This window comes from Anastrepha ludens, chromosome 3 (genome assembly GCF_028408465.1).
Source record: "Anastrepha ludens isolate Willacy chromosome 3, idAnaLude1.1, whole genome shotgun sequence".
NCBI classification, from domain to species: Eukaryota; Metazoa; Arthropoda; class Insecta; order Diptera; family Tephritidae; genus Anastrepha; species Anastrepha ludens.
Window position 1 is genome coordinate 62506778 of NC_071499.1, and position 20239 is coordinate 62527016.

Sequence of the window (20239 nt, forward strand, 5' to 3'; positions counted from 1 at the left end):
GTTTCGCAGATGGTTGTGAGGACATAAATGACAATGAACATACGGGCCCAAATTCAGTAATCACCGAAAACTCGAAAAATCATCGAAATTCTTCGTAAATTTATGGAAAATTAACCGAAATCATCGTTGAAATTCCTAGAATCGGAGGTGAATATCTCCAAAACATCGATTTATCGCATTTTAACTGATCATTTGGGCTTACAAAAGGTCTGTGCACGTTTTATTCCGCACAAGTTAACTGAGGACCAAAAATTGTTCAGAATTCAACATTCGAAAGACCTAATTAAAGAGACGAGAACTCCCTTTACAAAATTGTATCTGGTGATGAAATGTGGTGTTTCCAACATGAACCTGAAACTAAGCGTCAAAGTGCCGAATGGAAGGCCCCAGACTAGCCACCACCAAAAGAATCGCGTTTGGAGAAGTCAAAAATCAAGTCGATGCTCATTTGTGCTTACGATTCCCCAAAGAGTTCATGCCAAGGGGCCAAACTGTTGATGCATATACTCTGTGGGCAAAAAGTAAGGTGAATTTGGTTGTAAAATGAAAAATCTTTATTTATTCTTGTAAATCAATTTCATCCCCTTCAAAATAATCCCCTCTCTATGAAATACACTTATACCAACGATTTTTCCAATCCCCGAAACATGCCAAATAGTCCATTTTCGGTATAGCCATCAGCACCTTCTTCGATTCAGCTTTTATCTCCTCAATCGACTCGAAACGCGTTCCCCGGAGTGGTCTCTTGAGTTTTGGGAATAACCAGAAGTCACACGGAGCCAAATCAAGCGAATACGGTGGTTGCGGAACGATGAGCGTGGAATTTTTGGCGAAATGTTCACGAAGAACGAGTGCAGTGTGAGACGGTGCATCATCGTGATGCAAAAACCAAGAGTTGTTGGCCCATAATTCTGGTCTTTTTAGAGGAATTGCTTCACGTAAACGACGCATAACGCTCAAATAATATTCCTTATTAACAGTTTGGCCAGGTGAAAGGAATTCATAGTGCACCACACCACGAAAATCGAAAGAAACTGTCATCATGACCTTTATTTTTGAACGACCTTGACGTGCTCTTTTCGGACTGGCCTCGCCTTTGGCACGATATTCGCTTGATTGGTCGGTTGTTTCAGGGTCGTAAGCATAAATCCAAGTCTCATCTCCCGTAATGATGCATTTGAGCTTGTCCTGATAGTCTGAAAGCATTGTTTCACACACATCAATGCGACGACTTTTTTCCAAGAAATTGAGAGTTTTCGGTACCAAACGAGATTTGACCTTTCGTAGGCCCAAATGGTCTTTCAAAATGGTTTTCACAGATCCTTCTGATATTCCGATCATATCAGTAAGGGCTTTAACAGTCAACCGATTATTTTTGAGCACTAACTCTTTCACTTTATTGACGTGTTGGTCATCTGTTGACGTCGATGGTCGTCCGGAGCTCTCCAAGTTATCAACACGATCTCGACCCTCTTTGAAGTCTTTGTACCACTTATAAACATTTTTCTGCGACATGGTCGAATCACCAAATGCCTTCTGCAACATGCTAAATGTTTCCGCAGCCGAAATTTCATTCCGCAAACAAAATTTGATGGCACTTCTCTGCTCAATCAAATCAGACATTGTAAAAATCTAAAAATGCACTCTTGGTCGTTTGGTAAAAACAAGCGTAAATATATGACTGATAATGACATTCACATGAAAGTTGGCCCAGATGCCAACTCATGAAAAAAATAACTAGAGCGAAACTTTAATCCCGCGAAGTTTGGCAAATAAATTCACCTTACTTTTTGCCCACAGTAGTATCTACCTTGCCGTTTTGACGCGTGTTTGCATCGCATTTGTCGAATTCGCCTTGAATACCGCGAAGGGGAAGCTGGCGCCTATTGCATGATCCACTCTTATGACTGATTGTTTGACTAGAAATCGCGTTTTAACCATCAATCACTCACCATATTCGCCTGATATGGCTCCCTGTGACTTTTACCTATTCGGAAAATTGCATTTCGTCATGAAAGGAAAACATTTTGCGTCCGTAGAAGCCATCCAAAAGCCTTGTACCGGCATCCTGAAGAAAATTCCGGTCAATGACCTAAAACACTCTCTCGAAAAGTTTTTAGATCGCGCAAAACTGTGTATTGAGACCAGAGGGGATTATTATGAATAAATAAACTCCAAGTTATCAGAACAAAGCTCCTGCCGTTTCTATTTTAGCCCAGTCCTCTTAATTTTGGACTTCAACTTGTATATTTTTTTTAACATATAGTATTTTATCAAATGCCGCCAGCGCTTTGAAAATTTCTAATGAACTTTCATGCAAAAAATGCCCTTTTCCAAAATATGGCATACCTAAAATTTGCATATTTTTGGTCATGAAAATCGTCCAAGAGAGTCGTCAAAAGTCGTCCAACGAAAAAAATAACCGAAATATTTGAGTCGACGGGCAGGTTTCTTACGGCCATAAGCGTTCCTACAGCGACCCGGCCAACGACTGTCACTCCAGCAGCTTTCCCCAAATATGTATGGGTAATGTTTATGCTGCTACAACAAGAACAATAGTCGACTGGCTCTGCACAAGAACTAAAAATACGAATGCAAGCTCTTCTCGGCCAATCAATTAAAAATATCGCTGTTATACAAGAAAAAAGACGAAAATACATCTAAGAATATGCTTACCGACAACGGAAATGTATACCAACATAATTATTGGCATAATATTAATTGCAAACTAGATTCCCGGAAAGAGCAATTTCTTGTTGTTCTGCAGCAATTTAGCCGCAAATATCATTAGAATGAAAGTGCTTAGAATATTTTCTGACTAAATTTTATTTAAAATTCTACTACAGGGTCCGGCACTCGAAGTGTAACCAACTTCAGACTTGTAGCATCGCGAAACGTCATGGAGGGGGTCATCAAGAGACTGCAACACACGTGAAATGGTTCAGAAAGTGAAGAACCGACTTGAGCGAAATCCCCGAAGTGCTAACCGAATGGCGAAAGAAATGAAAATATCTGACCATAGCATCCGCCGCATACTGAAAAATTATCTCAAAGTCAAGCATTACAAGATCCAAAAGGTGTATGATGTCACACCAAAGCAGCAACAAGTCGGACTTGAGGGAGCGAAGGAGTTGATTCGCCTGGCCGAAAGCGGTAAATTTCGTACGGTGTATTTTCTGACGAGAACATTTTTCAAATTGAGCAGTTTGTAAACTTCCTAAACGACAGGGTTTATTTTATCGACCGTTCATACGAGAATTTGAGTAATCGATTGGCCACCAGAAGATAATGGTTGGGCCGCTGTAACCGCAGTTGGGCGCTCCCCAATCGTTTTCATCGAGCTTGGCGTCAAGGTAAATGCGAAATATTATCGGGAAAGTATTCTGGAGGTTGCATTGAAGCTGTGGGCAGACAAACATTTTGGTGGCAGACCATGGACGTGTCAACAAGACTCAGCACCGAAGCTCAAGTGAACCAAGAATGGCTAAAACAACGTTCTGAACTTCATAACGTCCACACAATGGCTCTCAAATTTTCCATATGTGAGTCCGATGGATTATTCTCTTAGGGCCATTTTGGAAAGCAAGATCCGAACTAAAAGATTCCCCAGCCTCGAGGCGCTGAAAAAAAGTCATTGTGGGTGAGTGGTCCAAAATACCTGCAACTCATATTCGGACAGCTTGCGTTTCGTTTCTGAATCGTCTCAAGACCATAGTCAAAGCAAAAGGCGGTCATATCGAGCGAAAATAAAAGAAAATTGATTCTTAATTTTGTGTTATTTCCCCACATTTTTTACTTTGAATTCAACAAAAGTAATTTTGCAAACTAAATTTGTGGCATTTTTAGTTCGTTACACCTCGAGTGTCGGGCCCTGTAAAAAACTAAACACCTGTGAACCCGAGATAATTGGAAAATATCATTTTTTATTCATAAATTGTAGAAACTCTGTTACATCTACATACAGTCCGGTTTACTCGATTAGAGGCAACAATTTTTATGGAAGAAAAGGATTATTAAATGCACTGTGGAACAAATTCAGGTTAGCAAAAATTAGGTCCATTCTGAAAGTGGCGAGTGAAAATAGAGGCGAGATTAAAGGACCCGTATCGCGCCGTTTGTTTATGTTAGTTCGAATTTTTTTTTAATCGGCCTTCGAAGTTTGCAGTCAAATGCCGATTTTCAGTATATTCTTTCATAAGTACCACAAACATTTTCGAAATCAATTTTTTCAAAAATTGTAATTGTTGTACAGGTCTCTAGCAATAATTTGGCTTTTACAGATTGAAAAAATATCAATTAGTCGACGAGTTATAGCCGAAAACCCATATAAACATAAAAAAACGGCGCGATACGGGTCTTCTAATTTCGCCTCTATTTTCACCCGCCACTCTCAGAATGGACCTCATTTTTGCTAATCTGAATTTGTTCCACAGTGTAATTCAAGTGAAGACTGTACTTTGCTCGAAAATAAGCATGCATCAAAATATTATTGCATCAAACGGTATTTCGCAGCAGTAAAACTTCTTCAGTTGTAATACTATACTTGATTTATTGGTTCACCTGAATAGGGGCACACAATTTGCCTACATCATTGGCGCATTAAAGCTGTGAAAATCGGCATCGTTTTTTAAGCATTCATTGTTTTTGGTCGAAAACTTCTTAATTCTAATAAAGTGAGGAAAGCAGAAAAGTTTAACAGATTGCGAAAAAGGACAAATTGATATCTCAGAGGCATTTTCGAATCGATAAATTGCCAAAAAGATTGGTCGTAGTCCAAACGTTGTGGATCTTTACGTGAAAAAATGTGCCTCCTAAGGTAAGGACTACAAAGACAGAACTGCAATGGCTTTGACAGGGAAGGAACCCCGCAAAATCCTTAGGATTGCATCAAATTCCGCTCTTCCAACAACAAAAATTAAGGAAATGGCAAAGTTTGCAGCCAGAAAGTCCAGCGTTTATTCTAAAAGCCCCACATCTGAAACCTAAAAAATGAAAAAAAAAACACAAAAAACATAAATTTCGTAAAGAACGCCGCCACGATTTTGCAAAGGGTCACATGGCAAGTGGGGGCCAAATCTTAGATAGCGTCCCAAAACGTTGAAACTTTAGCATGGCCACCGGATTTCCCAGACCTGAATATTACTGCAAATCTATGGGGATGACTTGCTCGTAAGGCTTAAGAGAATGGGCAAACATTTGAAGACAAAAGTGCTTTAATTCGGGCGATTAAAACAGCCTGGTCTAAAATTTCATTAGGCTGTCTGGAAAATTTGTACAAATCCATTCCTCAACATATTAGCGAAGTAAGTGCTGCCACCTCGCTTTTTTAAGGTTTAAATAATAAATATAAAAAGAACAAAATTTCACACATTCGTTATTATTTTTTCTTATTTGGTTAGTGGCTGTATTCAAGTCAACCAATAAATCAAGCATAGCATTACAACTGCTGAAATTTTACTGCTGCGAAATACTTTTGTTGCTTTAATAACCAAAAATTGGTTAATGAAAAGTCCAATTTTCAATTAGTTTCTATCTGTCCACCGGCTACACTGATTAATTTTCTAGGATAATTTGTGTCATTTGATCCGAAAAGCTCTGTGAACAATTATCAATCAGGTGGTAATTTATTTACAGGAAACATTTTGGAGTTGTTCTGTAAATAAAAGATTCTGTTCCTCGATCGAGGGGCAGATGATTTTAGAAGAAGATTTTTCATGACAGAAATACACTTGGAGGCTTCCCCCGCTAGCCCGGAGGCGACCGCTATTTGAAAAAAAGGTGCTCTATCGTTTATTTTTTAATGCCCACAGTGGGCATCGACCCCGAGCAACCAAAGGATGATCAAGCTCAATTCATTCGGCTTGGACGGCTTAGACACTGTATTACAAGTATTATTATATATTGATGTATTACACAGGCCGACAAAATTTAACCAACATTCAGACCTAGAAACCACACTATATATTTCCGAAGGTTTATGGTGCGCTGAATCCAAATCTGGTCTCAGAATTGCTCTATCAGCTCTGGTTTTCGAGATATCCCAACCTAAAAGTGCAAAAAACACCGTTTTTGCCCATATTTGAGGTTATGTAGCCTTGCAGATGTTTTTTTCACCAAAATTAAAGGACGGCATCTTTAAATACAAGCCTTCTTTTTTCAAATGGCGTTGCGTTTGCTCAAATATCATTTTTTTTCGCTGAGATATCGCATTTTGAAATTTTCATCTTTCTAAATTTTCCTACACCTGAAAATCGATTAAGATAACATAGACATGATATAGTCGATTACTAATTTTCTTGAATTGAGTCTTATTTTTCTTAAAATTTTGTCTTACACCAAAAGTGTGCTAACTCAGCAAACCCCTACACTATCTAACCTTTGGGTACCGAGTCACACACAGCCCTAACCCCTAGAAACCACCCCTACCATACCGCAAGCAGGCTTAGGGCCAGATTTGGATTCAGCGCATCATAAACCTTCGGAAATATATAGTCTGGTTTCTGGGTCTGAGATGCTGTCGGCCTGTGTTATTTATATTAACTCTGTTATATAAATTAATACTATTATCATTGATGTTATTATACTTTTCTACTACTACCTTATATTATTTTATTATTTTTATTATCAGTCTTTTATTATATTATCAACAAGAATTTTAATTACAATTATTTAAAATTAATAAATAAATAAATTAGTTGTTCAGAATCGGTCCACCCTAATATGCATTTACACATTCAGCATTTGACACGATTTTCTGTGTGTACACCTGTAAAGTGCTTTTGCCAGTTCACTTTCATTCCAGCCATTGCTTTTAGCGAAGTCTACAACCCACGTTTTCTGAACACCAATAGCTAACTGAGCTAAGAGATGTCGCTACTTAATAACTTTTTTCATTGCATAGCTGTAGGCTCACGTACAGTGCAAAAAATAACGGACGGAATCAATATTTTTAACATCGTTTGATAAATTTCATGAATATTCACAAGAATTGTTGGAATGAAGGAAATGAAAAAACTTTGAAAACGTTTCCCTAAAATAGTAATAATAATAAGTTTGAAATTAATCAGTTATTAGTATGCAGTGTTGTGCGATGAAATGGAATCACTTATAGCTTGAATTTCACAAAGCAAATTCCTGAAAAACGATTTAAGATGAATATTTTTAATTCGTGTGCATACATATAAACATCAGTGTGTTGGTCTGTATAGCTCTACCAACTCTTTCGGGGAAAATTTAAAATAATCTTTATAAGCCAACGTTGCATTATGTACTTGCAAAAAAGCGGTCGTTATCAAATGGGGACTAAAACCTCGTATTACGCACTGGCTCTATACTTCTGTAGTTAGGCCAATCTTAATGTATGGAATACTGGCATGGTGGCCATTTGCTAAAAAGACGACTTACGCTAAAATCATGAGTAAGGTCCAAAGAACAGCTTTTTTATGCATCTTTGGCGCTTTAAGGACTACCCCAAACAAAGCGCTGGAAGTGCTAATGAATTTATCTGCCCTAAATCTGGTAGGGAAACATGTGGCCGCCGCCTCGGCGCTCAGATTTAAAAGTATGGCGCTATGGAAAGACCGGTGGTTTCGCCACGGTTCTATTTTGCACTCTCTGAATAGTCACGAACAAGAAATAGACTACTCTATTCCTAGACTCACCTTTGAAAGGCTCTTCAAGACGAGTATACCGTCAAGAAGGGAGTGGCATACACCAAATCCATGGAGAAGGGGAGAATTAAACTTTTATACAGATGGTTCCAAGCTAGACGATAAGATTGGCTATAGAGTTTTCTCGAAGGAATTAGGACTGGAACTATCCGTTCGACTGCCAGACTACTGCAACGTCTATCAGGTAGAGGTACTAGCTATAAAAGGAGTGACTACATATCTAAATACGCACGCCGTAACAAAAACGACTATAAATATATTCTCGGATAGCCAGGCGGACATCAACTCAATGAATGCGGCTTTACTAAGATCGAAGGTTGCACAGGAATGCCATGCAGCCCTCAATGATATTAGTGTAGTACTCTAGGTCAGCCTTATTTGGGTTCCGGTACATAAAGATATTGAGGGAAACTGTAAAGCTGATGAGCTAGCCAGAAAAGGTACTGCTCTTCAACTGTTCCGTGATAAAAGAACCATTGGAATACCGATGGCCACGAGTAAACTAATAATAAAAAACCACATTATCCAAGAGGCCAATAGGTCATGGAGAAATGAAGATACGTGTCTAACAGCTAGGCTACTATGGCCGCAAATAAACAAGAAAAGAACAAAGGAATTGCTTAGTCTCTCAAGAGACAATATCTCGAAGGTCGTGGCTTGGTCACTGGCTATTTGGCAGGCATTCCTCGAGACTAGGAGTTTTCTCCCATGAATATTGCAGAAATTGCAGAGATGAGGAAGAGGAAGAAACACTTGAGCACTTCCTTTGCAATTGTCCAGCCCTAGCTAAAATCAGAGCAGGTTGTCTAGGTAAATACTTTTTTAATTCTCTTACAGAACTGTCTGGCGTGGGGTTGGTATCAATACGAGTACTACGTTTAATAAGAGCCACAAAATGGTTCCACGAAGGAATATAAATGAGGTTCTCGTGTAGCACAGTGGTATCACAACGGACCTGTAAGGTCTAAGTGAATTGGTCGTGCAGACCGACAACCACCATAACCTAACCTAACCTTATAAGCCCAATACCACGAAAACGGGTAAATTTTATACATCATCTAGGACGACTTTTTCGCTAACCCTGTATATACTGCGTTAAAAAACTATCACACAATGTGTTTGTTGCTTACTTAGTTTCAATAATTTTTTACGATTAAAATATAGTTATTTCTCTTACAACCTAAATTCAATTGGCTATTAAACTGCATATTGAAAATTTTTCTAAATATTCCGGTAATTTAATGAGTTTTTTTTTATTTGCACAAAGTTTGAAACTTGGATTTACATATATGGTTTTTGAGTAAGAATCAACTATATTAAAAAAAAAAAAAATTACCAAAATTAAATTAGAAATAAATAAATTGCCAAAACTTACTTACTTCCATTTATATGATCTGATCAAGGATCACAACCCGTTACCGGATTGAATCCTATTGCAAAACTGGTTAGTAAGTTAGTATGCTATGGTTATTTAAGTCAGTATAAGTACAAGGTCGCGCAAAATTAATCACCCTATCGGAAGATTTATAATTTTTTGTTTGTGAACAAGACAAATTTGACGCAGTAAACAAACACCCAAACAGAGGAGTGCGTAAAGGGCAAACTAAAGTTTTTCATCACTCAAAATTATTTTTTTATTTAGTGAAAAAGTTACTCAAAAACCAAATGGAATAATTAATTTTGAGCGAATAATCGTTAAAATTTAATACTGGTTTGGAACTATCGAAAAAGGAATTCGAAGTGTCTTACCAATAACTGATCGTTCGTATTTAATACTGTGATGTAGAGAGGGCCATGTACACCCACCATCACACGACCGAGTCGCATATGAATTCACCACTAGTCAGCTTCTTTAGTGGAATCAACTGGCGCGAAACCAGCGTATGCTAGTCAGAAAATTTCTCCACTTCCACACTGGGAACCATCCTGAAAATCCGAAGGAGGGCGGCAATTTTTAACTAATACTTTGAGTACTGAATGCCTCTTGGAGTGTTCGAGAGGATGGAGTAGTGAGATTTATCAGCTCTACAGCGGCATAGACATAGTGCAGCGAATAAACATTCAGCGACTACACTGGCTAAGTCGAGTCGGGTTTGAAAGTATGCAGTTGTTGCTGCTGTTGTTACCAGCTAATTAGTGACCAGCACCGTTTTACTACCACCGTCCTCGTATGATGATGTTTTTTTTTTCAATCCATTTAGTGAGGTCCAAGTATAGCGGCAAATTCTTTATCTCGATGTCTGAGATCTCATTAATTTGCTGTAAGAAAGGCTTACCGAAGGAGCGGAGTCGTGCCCTAGCTAGCCCTGGACATTCACATAAGTAGTGGAAAAGACTTTCCTTCGCCCTTCCGCTTGACAGCTTCTGCAGATAGGATTGAAGGGTAGGTTGAGTCTAGCTGCATGATCCCGTACTTTCCAATGGCCTGTAAGGGTTGCAGTGACGCGTGAGATGTTTGGCCAAGAGCATCCTCACAGAGTATGTGATGCTTGAGGGTGATAGCAGATGATGGATTCAGCCTTTTCCTGAGTTGGAAAGAGCAAGTTGAAAAGAACATGGCTTCATGGCACTTGGTGTTTTGAATTAGCGTCTCTTGGCACGGCTTTGCCGAAAAGCTTGAATCATTTGATGTGAAGTTCTAGCTTCGGACGGTTACTATACCAATAAAGGGAAAGTAAACATCAATCACAGTTATAATTTAAGATCCTATATAAATGAGGGTTGAGATAAAATATGTATACCGTTTTTTATAATAGGTCTATTTATAAGTTCGTGCGGTTTTACAACAGATGGCGTAACTTGATTATTATTCCATCGATCCACATTTCCAAACATTCATTGGAGAGCTACTGTCGTAAGGCACAAACGTCAGTATAAGTTTTTTATTTGAAGCGTAAACAACAATATTTTTACCACACTTGAAAATGTCGAATTTCGTGCCAAATAATGTGTTTTTGCGGGGAATTCTTCTTCATTATTTTAATATGAAGAAAAAAGCAGCCGAAAGTCATCGTATCTTGGTGGAAGTTTATGGTGAGCATGCTCTATCTGAGCGAACGTGCCAGAAGTGGTTTGCACGCTTTAAAAGTGGTGATTTTGGCTTGGAAGACGAAGAACGCGAGGGTGCGCCGCCAAAGTTCATGGATACCGAATTGGAGGAATTGCTCGATCAAGATCCGGCTCAAACGCAAGAAGAGGTTGCAAAAACTTTGGGAGTTGATCAATCAACCATTTCCAAACGTTTAAAAGCCATGGGAATGATCCGAAAGGTAGGCCATTGGGTGCCGTATGAATTGAAGCCAAGAGACGTTGAACGCCGTTTTATGGCATGCGAACAACTGCTTCAACGGCACAAAAGAAAGGGTTTTTTGCATCGAATTGTGACTGGCGATGAAAAGTGGGTCCATTACGACAATCCAAAACGTCGGGCAACGTATGGATACCCTGGCCATGCTTCAACATCGACGTCGGCGCAGAATATTCATGGCCTGAAGGTTATGCTGTGTATCTGGTGGGACCAGCTGGGTGTTGTGTATTATGAGCTACTGAAACCGAATGAAACGATTACGGGGGATGTCTACCGACGACAATTGATGCGTTTGAGCCGAGCACTGCGAGAAAAACGGCCGCAATACGCCGATAGACACGACAAAGTTATTTTGCAACATGACAATGCTCGGCCACATGTTGCGCAAGTGGTCAAAACATACTTAGAAACGCTCAAATGGGATGTCCTACCCCACCCGCTGTATAGTCCAGACCTTGCGCCATCCGATTACTATCTCTTCCGATCGATGCAACATGGCCTGGCTGACCAGCACTTCCGTAATTACGATGAAGTCAAAAAATGGATCGATTCGTGGATTGCGGCAAAACCGACCGAATTTTTCACAAAGGGAATCCGTGAATTGCCAGAAAGATGGGAAAAAGTAGTAGTAAGCGATGGACAATATTTTGAATATTAAATTTGTAACCATTTTACGTCAATAAAGTTTCAAATTTCGAAAAAAACCGCACGAACTTATTCATAGTCCTATTACTTAGATAGTCCGGACTTTGAATCTAATGATAAAAACTGCCAACGCCAAATAAGTTGTTCTGCAGAGAAATAAAAAAAAAATCGGTGAAGTAAACAGCTCTCAACGTTTTTCCGATTTATATTGAGGATTAAATCAAAATACCATAAGCAGATGGGACGAAATGGTCTGATTAATTGCCAATTTTTGAACGTATTGAAATAAGTGGTCACACGCTTGTCGAACTTCATGTCTTCCATGATTTTGTCGGGCACCAGAGTGTGCCTCATTTTCGATATCTATCAAGAATGATAAAATACAATATTTGGCCGTCCGAAGCAAAATTGTGAGAGTAATTTTGGTAGCTACGTCTTAGGCTCTTTGACAACTCCATTGTGCCCGCTCATTTCACGTACGTACATGTTTGCCGGTGATCGATTTCATTATTGAAATATCGATAATTTAATAGAAGCCAACACCAAAAGATTATTATATCATCAGTACTAAAATAAAACAACTCAGCCAATTGATTTTTATATTTTTAACAATGAATTTATTATAGTGTATTAATATAGTAGTTATGTATGTGTAAGTAAATTACTTGTATTTTCGAAAATAGTATTAACAGTTATTTAGATTAGCTGCATAATTACGTTTTCTTTTTTATATCCTTTTTAGTATACAAAGCGTAGGTTGCAGTATTATTTTCTTTTTCTCATTTTATACACATTTTTCAATTTATCTATTTACATATTGCACCAGGCACTACCAAAACCAATTGAAAGAAAAAAAATCTAAAAGCGAATAGCTGCTCTGCGCCTTCTTAGTTATGTACTACAATTGCAAAAGTAAGCAAAATAAAGAAATGAAATAAAAAAATGAAATAAAGCGGATAAGCAAAAAGCTCAGATTGCTAGCTAAGGATTTGTCAATTTCGTGTTTAAAATCTCACTGTGATAAAAAAAAAAAAATATAAAAATAAAAATTAAGCAGTAAAAAGCAACCAAACACACTAGAAGCAAATATACATATGTAGATATGTATGTATAGGTATAATAAGTGCGGTTCCTATTGCTCTCAGCTTAATGCCGTGTAGAGTTGCTAGAAAAGCGAAGCAAATAAAAATATTCAGTTGAAAGCAAAACTAAAATAAGTTGAGGGTAAGAATACGTCAAAAATATTAAGATTGGTTTAAGGAGTTAAGGGTAGTCAGAATTTTCATGAAATTTGATTTTTTTGTTTTGCGTTCTCTTAAAGTATAATAACTTAAAAATATTGTGTGAAAATTTGAAGTGAATCCGACAAATATTTTTCGAGTTCTTCAACAATTAACAAAGGGCGCTGAGGCGCTCCGGAGCAGATAGCCAAACTTTAAATGCATTTTTCTCAAAACTATGTTTTCTGAACTGGTGATCACTGTAACTTAAAAACCGCTAGGTAGATTTCAATAAAATTTATACTGCTTTTGAAACACATAAAAAATTCATTCCACATTGAAGGATTTTTTTTCAAAAATTTCGATTTTTTTTAACAACTAATTGCCGGTTTTTTTCTCGAAGATCTGGAAAATATTTCCTTAGGCCGTTGTTAATTTTGAAAAAACAGCTTCCAGCCACAAGATTATCTATAAATAAAACTAATTTTTCTTTGCCGTTTGATTTTAGATGAATCTCGCGGTGATCACCGTAAGGGACTTCTGGTGGAACGGACTCCACACAAAAAGGGTTAACTTTTACTATTATTAATTTTTTTTTTTTGAAATTTTGCTAAAGTCAAGTCGAAACGTGATGTATTAACGCTATGTTTTTATTCTTGTGAAATAGAGCAATTGACTAGCAAAAAAAAATTATTGAAAATCATAATTTTTTCGGGCCTCTGACTACCCCTAACCCCTTAAGGGGGGAGCCTGCTTTAGAAGCTTCAAAAAATCGTAAATTTTTTTTTTGCATAAATGTCTTCCCAAACTATCCAAGAATGTGTCCTCAAAATGTCAGAAGCAAATTCAAAATATTTTCGGAGTTACAGAAGAAATTGTGAGCAAGCATTGAGCAGGTATACGAGCGGCCGGATCGCTCGAAGTGCGATTTCTCGGTTTTTTATTTTTCGATTTTTCCTAATTGGCGGGAAAGATAGCGAAAAAGTTAAACGTCCTATCGAAACGAGATAACATTAATTGTATTCGGAATTAAATTCTCTTCTAGTTGAACCTAAAAAACCTTAAGAACGTTATGATTAACCCACTTTTTAAACAATCTAAAGTGAATTTGTGGTTCCAAACAAATGAATTTTTTTATTTTATTTATTTATTTATTTATTTATTAAAAGAGTAACAATTATAAATAACTATTACACTTAAAGAGCTAAAGCACTGGCTACTATGGCCTGCGGCTATTTTTTTTTTTTTTATTTTAAGTAGCGAAAAATGGTTGAATTTCTCACTTTTTGAAGCTATACTATACCAAAATAAAAACTTTTTGGGTTTTTGGTTTCAGATGAAAATTGCTACCTGCATCTTTCCCGCCGCACGACACATGCACACTCGAGGCGCCTCGGCAAAATGCTTGTACCAGGCATAATATGACATATATTTTAATGAAAAAATTTAGGAATACTGTAGAAATATATAACAATAAAACCTGAAAGTTTCGTTTCAATCGAATATTTCTTTCCTTCCCAAAAAAATCCACAAAAAAATCGATTTTTTGAAGCCTCTAAAGCAGGCTCCCCCTTAAGGTCTTTAGAATTTTTTGTAATATGGTAAAATTGTAGGGCAGGGTAATAGATTTTTAGTTCCCAAAGGACTTGAACAAATTTTGAAAATTGTGTGCTGCACACAACGTGCAACGTTCTACTAATTTTTTTTTTTAACAATAATATTTTTTAAATCAATCAATAAAATTTTTACCAATCATTATTTGAAACATAAATATTTGCCCTCATTTTTTTGAATATAACATTTATCAAATCATTCGTCATATTTCAATAAAATTTTAGTAACTTATAGTGCAAATAAGGCTTTTTCAGATTATTAAATATTTCAAAACTTTCATTAAAAAAAATTAAATAAAAATTCTTATATAATTTTTAGTTACTTCAAACCGATTTTCAAAATTTGCTCTATACAACGATGCCGTTAAAATTTCACCTTGCATTACAAAAAAAAAACAAAAAATAATTAGTAATAATAATTAAAGGACCTTTTAAGAGTTGTTTACTTATTTCATTCTTCGTCTATGAGCGATACTTTGGACGTATTCTTACTACAAAATCAATTTTTAATCATCAAAGTTAAAACCTTTCCATCCACACACCCTTCCTCTTCAATACTTACCGCACAATTAGCGGGAACACATTATTATCATCCGGCGCACGATAATCTCTATAATAAAGTAGATATGGAGATTTGTTATTAATGAAGATCGGTGGTACGCCGCCGCCCGTGTTGGATACAATCGCAATATCGGCGCAATTGCGGAAAGTTTCTGTGCCAAAAAACAGAACAAAAAAATGTATTTTTGATTTCTCAGCTCATAAAGAGGATCACAGGTTAAAGATGAGGAATGAAATTTCACTTACCCGCCTTGCCACATCCCACCGCCTCGGTGCCATTGCTGCAAGTGCCCCACATGTTGGCCGTATAGTAGGTCCATTGCAGCACACATTGCGTACACGTAACGTAAGGTGGCAGGCGTACACGATAGCGGAAGATCTCCTTCTTGGGTGCATCGCGTGGTATGAGGAAACGATGTTCCCGACTCCCGGAAATGTAGAGCGGATAACGATCGAAACAAGCTTGAGTAGCCTCACGACGGGGATTGTTATTGGGGCAAAGGAACATCTCGAAACGACCGTAATGATTGGCAGTGAGTTCAACTTCAACTTCGATTTCCTAGAAGCATAGAGAATACAACGTGAAAAAACAAGAAAAAAAAAAAAATAAATAAAAAAAAGTACTGCACAACATCAACAATAAAAACAATAAGAATAATAAGGCTTCGACCACGATTTGTGGTAAAGGGTCCAGGAAATAATACCTGTCATACAATACATCGTTTTTAAAGGTTACGCCTGAGTTTTCTGTAGTTTCATTGCTTGGTATCAGCAGAGCTTGTAGAACTTGCCGAGTGCTGCCCTGAATGCCGTTTTGCACTTACTTCCCATCGACTTTTACATTACTTCCCTCGCTGCTCAAAGTGCAATCAGGTTAAAGGAGGCTGGCCTTTGGAGGCAATCTCTCAAGGGACATGATAGCATTTTTGGGCAGTTAACACCGTAATTCTCTGAACTTCGGACAGATCTCTCTTCAGGCAGAAGTCTTTGCGCTCTTGCAGGCATGAAAAATGATTAGGGAATGTGGGAGTAAGGGATATATATATATATATATATATATGTACAAACATTTCTTCAATAGTCAAGCCGCGGTCAAGGCTCTGACGACGCAACGGTACAGATCCAAATTTGTCAACTCCTGTAATGAAGAGATCAAATCTCTTGGGTGTACAGGCAACATTACTCTGCTCTGGGTTCCAGGACAAAGGAACATAGAGGGAAATGAAATTGCTGATGAGCTTGTCTGGAAGGGGTCTGAACTGGTCTCAGAGACCACATACCCGGTCATCGGCATCTTCCTAACTGTTGTAAAAGGATTTCTCAGGAAACCACTGAAATGATGGAGCTCTAGTGTTTCATGTGGTATTTCGGAAACGCTGTTGCCCCAGTACAATATATGCAGGACTCAGAATATGGCTGTTGAGCACTTGCTCTGTAAATGTCCAAGCTTAGCAGGTAACCTATTAAGGTCACAGGGTGCTCCTTTCTTCGACAGCCTAGGGTAGTACACCGACCTAAGTCCCATCAATCTTCCCTGTTACATGAACAGTTCTGGTTGGCTGTAGATATCTGCCTGTTGAAGGTCTTATAATCATTTCAAAACGGCGCTTCAGTGCTACTTGGGGAGTGCCAGAGTGGTACTTAAACCATTCACTACTACCTATTAAACTTCACCTACCTACCTATTGGTTATAAAAATAAAAATTAATGTTTTAATTAAGCTTTAAACTCAGCTTTCATGTATTTCACGTGACTTATGCACCGAAGTTTTATGAAAAACATGTTTCTCGTTTTTTTAAGTCGCTATATATCTTTCTCTGAAAGGGACGAAAATACCCATATGTGAGGGAAGCGCCGTTACAACTAACAAGGCGCAAATTTTGATCACTCCAAAAAAAAAAATTGGACCTAAATTTTTAAAACGATATATAGTAGATTTTATTTCTTAGACTTCTTTCCTATATTCCATTGGTCGAGTCTGGTTATTTCAAAAAGTTGGATTTTGTTGCATAGTGTAATATAAATGAAATATACAATAGTTTATGTATAAAAACTAAATACTTTAAGTATAAATAATTTAGGCTTTAGCTACTCTTTTGAATGAAGTAAATTACAAATAAAAGTAAAAATGTATTAACTCACTTGCCCCGCCGTATAGTACCGCGAAATGATGCCTTTCGCAAATTCACCACCAGCCTCATGCGGCCGTGGCGTCTTCACATGATACGCATCACCACACACCCCACATTTGCCCGAATTCTGTTCCCATTGCACTGCATATCCACCACAAAAGAGTTCGTTGTCATTGTAATTCACTGCATTTGGAAATCCGAAACGCCACATGGCATTTCTTGCGGGCGGGTCCATAAGGCGTCCATGGCCGTGCACGGAATGTAGCTTCAAACTGCAAACTGCAGCCTAAAGAATCAAGACAAGCAGAAATTATTTTATTTAAGTGTCAATGTACTATTTATACGTCATGTTGTATGTATAGGTATATGTATCGGGTGTTTTTTAAAAGCTTGAGAACTTGAAATGATAATACAAAACAGAAACATTGTTGGTATAAAATGTTTTTTGTTATAAACTGGCAGATGATTTCATGGCATTTATTTTTTGAATAAGATATTCGGTATATGTCCACCGCCGCTAAGAGTTACATAGTCCGTTCGATCAATCCAATTTTTGACTACTTATTCCAATAAATTTGGCGTTGTGTGGCGTCAATGGTGGTTGAATATTGCAATAAATCGATTGTTAAGCGCGCTATGGGGCAAGTTGTAGTGTTTTGTTGGAACCAAATGTCGTCGATGTTTAGCTGAATAATTTATGGAAACAAAAATATGCGATAGCGCTCTCCATTCACCGTAACGGTGGCTCCTTCCTCATGGGAACCGATGAATGCCGCCAGTGTTCTATGAACTTCGCGAACGGATTTATTTTTAGTTAGTAAATTTAGAAGAGGCACTAGTGGTCAGAGAGTCAATATATTATTTGAACTTCCATTTAAATGAAAATGGGTTTCATCACTTCAAAAGATAGTATTTGCCGCATTTTTACGCTAATTTTAAGCGTCAGGCTTAAGGGCTTGCACGATTTGTGTGTTTGAAGTGCTGGAGTCCAAGCTCTTTTCTCAATATTTCGTGCACAATTTTGGAATGTTATTGTAAGTCCAAGGGCAGCCGCTCCTTTGCGTGCATACTAACGTGAACTATCGTTCAAACTTGAGCTGTTTGCCACCGAACTTGTTGCTACACTCATGAACGAATAAATTCTTTATGTGGGGCAGCACGTAAACATCGAATACTGTAACGTGAGCAAAATTTATAACGAAAAGTTACCCACGAATCATTGGTCTTGAAATAAACTTCGACCGTGAAGTCTACTGCGAGATCGTGACTAAGAAAACAAGCACGAATATCTATGGTGAAAAGCATTCGGAAGGTGTAGCCAAGATCAGACCGTTAACCGGTTCTCAGCGAATTTGAAAGAATCAGTGGATTGGCTGACTTCACCGGGGTCATGACAGTACATAGTTGACAAAAAATCTAAGAATGTGTTGGTGATATACGAAAAAACAACACAGTGTTCGCCCATGTTTCTTCGTTGCCTTCTGAACCATGGCTGATTTTAGAGGTGTGCACTTTAACAATCCGTTATTTCGCTCTGAGCGAATTTAACCGAATCAGCTGATGGGCCAACGTCACTTGGGATGTTGTATACGAAAAAACTCAACCAATGATACTTCATTGCCATCTAAGCAACAGTTTATTGGATGAGTGATTGAATATATGTGAAATGATCGTGCAGAACTCGCCTGCCGAATCTCTTAAGTGACGTGCCAGCCGAAGTTTCCCTCACAATTCTGTTTTTCACCATAGTTAAAGAGCAAACCTTGTAAATCTATCATCCTTGGATTGGACAAGTGTGTGAATACGTGTGAAATGAGAGGGCAGTATTTGTTTGCCAAGTACGCGGGGATGTTGCTCACACAATTTTGTGTTTCACCATTGCGGATTGACCAAACTTGGTATGATAGATTACTTGAACAAATAGCGATGATAATGCGGTTCTCTCTCTGTTCCTGCGCTCAGTGATTAGAGAAAAACTTTAAATTTAAAAAATAGTTCTGCCACTGGACACCCTGTACATGGGTAAAGGGGTAGCAATTTTTGCATATTTTGGAAGTATTTTCTTGCATGTATTTTATTTTTGTGTCATTGCAAGTATAGAAAATTTTGCAATTCTAGTCTATTTTAACTATTTTGCTATTTTTTCATAAGGAAACGAATTAAAGTTGACAAAGTCCAAATTCATTGCACAAATAATAGATTACTACGTAGTTACAAAATTACAAAAATTTTCAAAACTTACCAGTGCGACTAGAAGAGACTTCATACTGTTTTATAGGTCTTGTAGATGTTTGGCCTAGAAGAAAAAATGAATTTATTTATTAAAAAATTGTGTATTAAAAATCATACAAAAATATTAAAATTCTTTTTTTTTTAATAAACCTCAGCGTCGTGCTTTTGAGTGCATAAGGAAAATAAGCAAGTCACTGCTCTTCAGCTCATCAACAGAGCCAAGCTGTTCGATATAAAAAACACCGTAGGTAGTTAAATTAAGACCAGAAGTCGTTGTGAAGCGAGTACTGGCAATTATCGCACAATTGGCCGGCCAGAAGGACGTCGACTTTGTAGGAATACAATACCTGTATATATGTATGCATGTGCACATGTATGTGTGAAATAATAATCTGTTGTTTATAAACTAATTGCTGCAGTCACGTAAGTAGGTAGTAATGAGTGTCAATTAACCAATTTCCCATTGGCAGAGGAATCAACGAGGATCAATTTGTATGCGTACACGTATGTGAACTGAGTATGACAGTATATTAGTATACATACATGCATATACGTAAGAAGCTGTAAAATATCTAATGAGCAATTTTTTAAAATGCAAAATCAAAGTTTATTAAACCTACAAAAATTGATTAGTTTTTATTAACTATTAAAGTCAAAGGCATATCAGCTCCATTAAGCCTAAACCGGTTCACCATTCTTTTTGGCCCATATTAAAGATCAGATCTAGCCGATTATCTCAGCGTTGGGCTTTTTCTGTACTATGAATTATTAAAAAAAAATATGAATACATAAATTAATCAGAGATATATTTGCATACGACTAGTTGACAGCATAGCAGGGGTCTACGCTTATGATTTGA

The 20239-nt window shown here is 37.5% G+C and overlaps 1 protein-coding gene across 3 annotated transcripts in view; it reads right to left on the reverse strand.

Annotated features, from left to right (window-relative positions):
- Positions 1-20239, reverse strand: part of LOC128858086 (uncharacterized) — a 69472-nt gene that overhangs the window by 7341 nt on the left and 41892 nt on the right. For 2 of the 3 annotated variants that reach the window (XM_054094037.1, XM_054094038.1), the window contains exons 3-6: positions 19391-19444; positions 17159-17434; positions 15263-15575; positions 15018-15168 (exon numbers count right to left, since the gene is read on the reverse strand). In XM_054094037.1, coding sequence (XP_053950012.1) covers positions 15018-15168; positions 15263-15575; positions 17159-17434; positions 19391-19414 — 764 coding nt within the window. In that variant the 5' untranslated portion in view covers positions 19415-19444. Of the gene's footprint in view, positions 1-12278; positions 12788-15017; positions 15169-15262; positions 15576-17158; positions 17435-19390; positions 19445-20239 lie in introns of those variants that run through there. The other variant, XM_054094039.1, reaches the window with a different exon arrangement.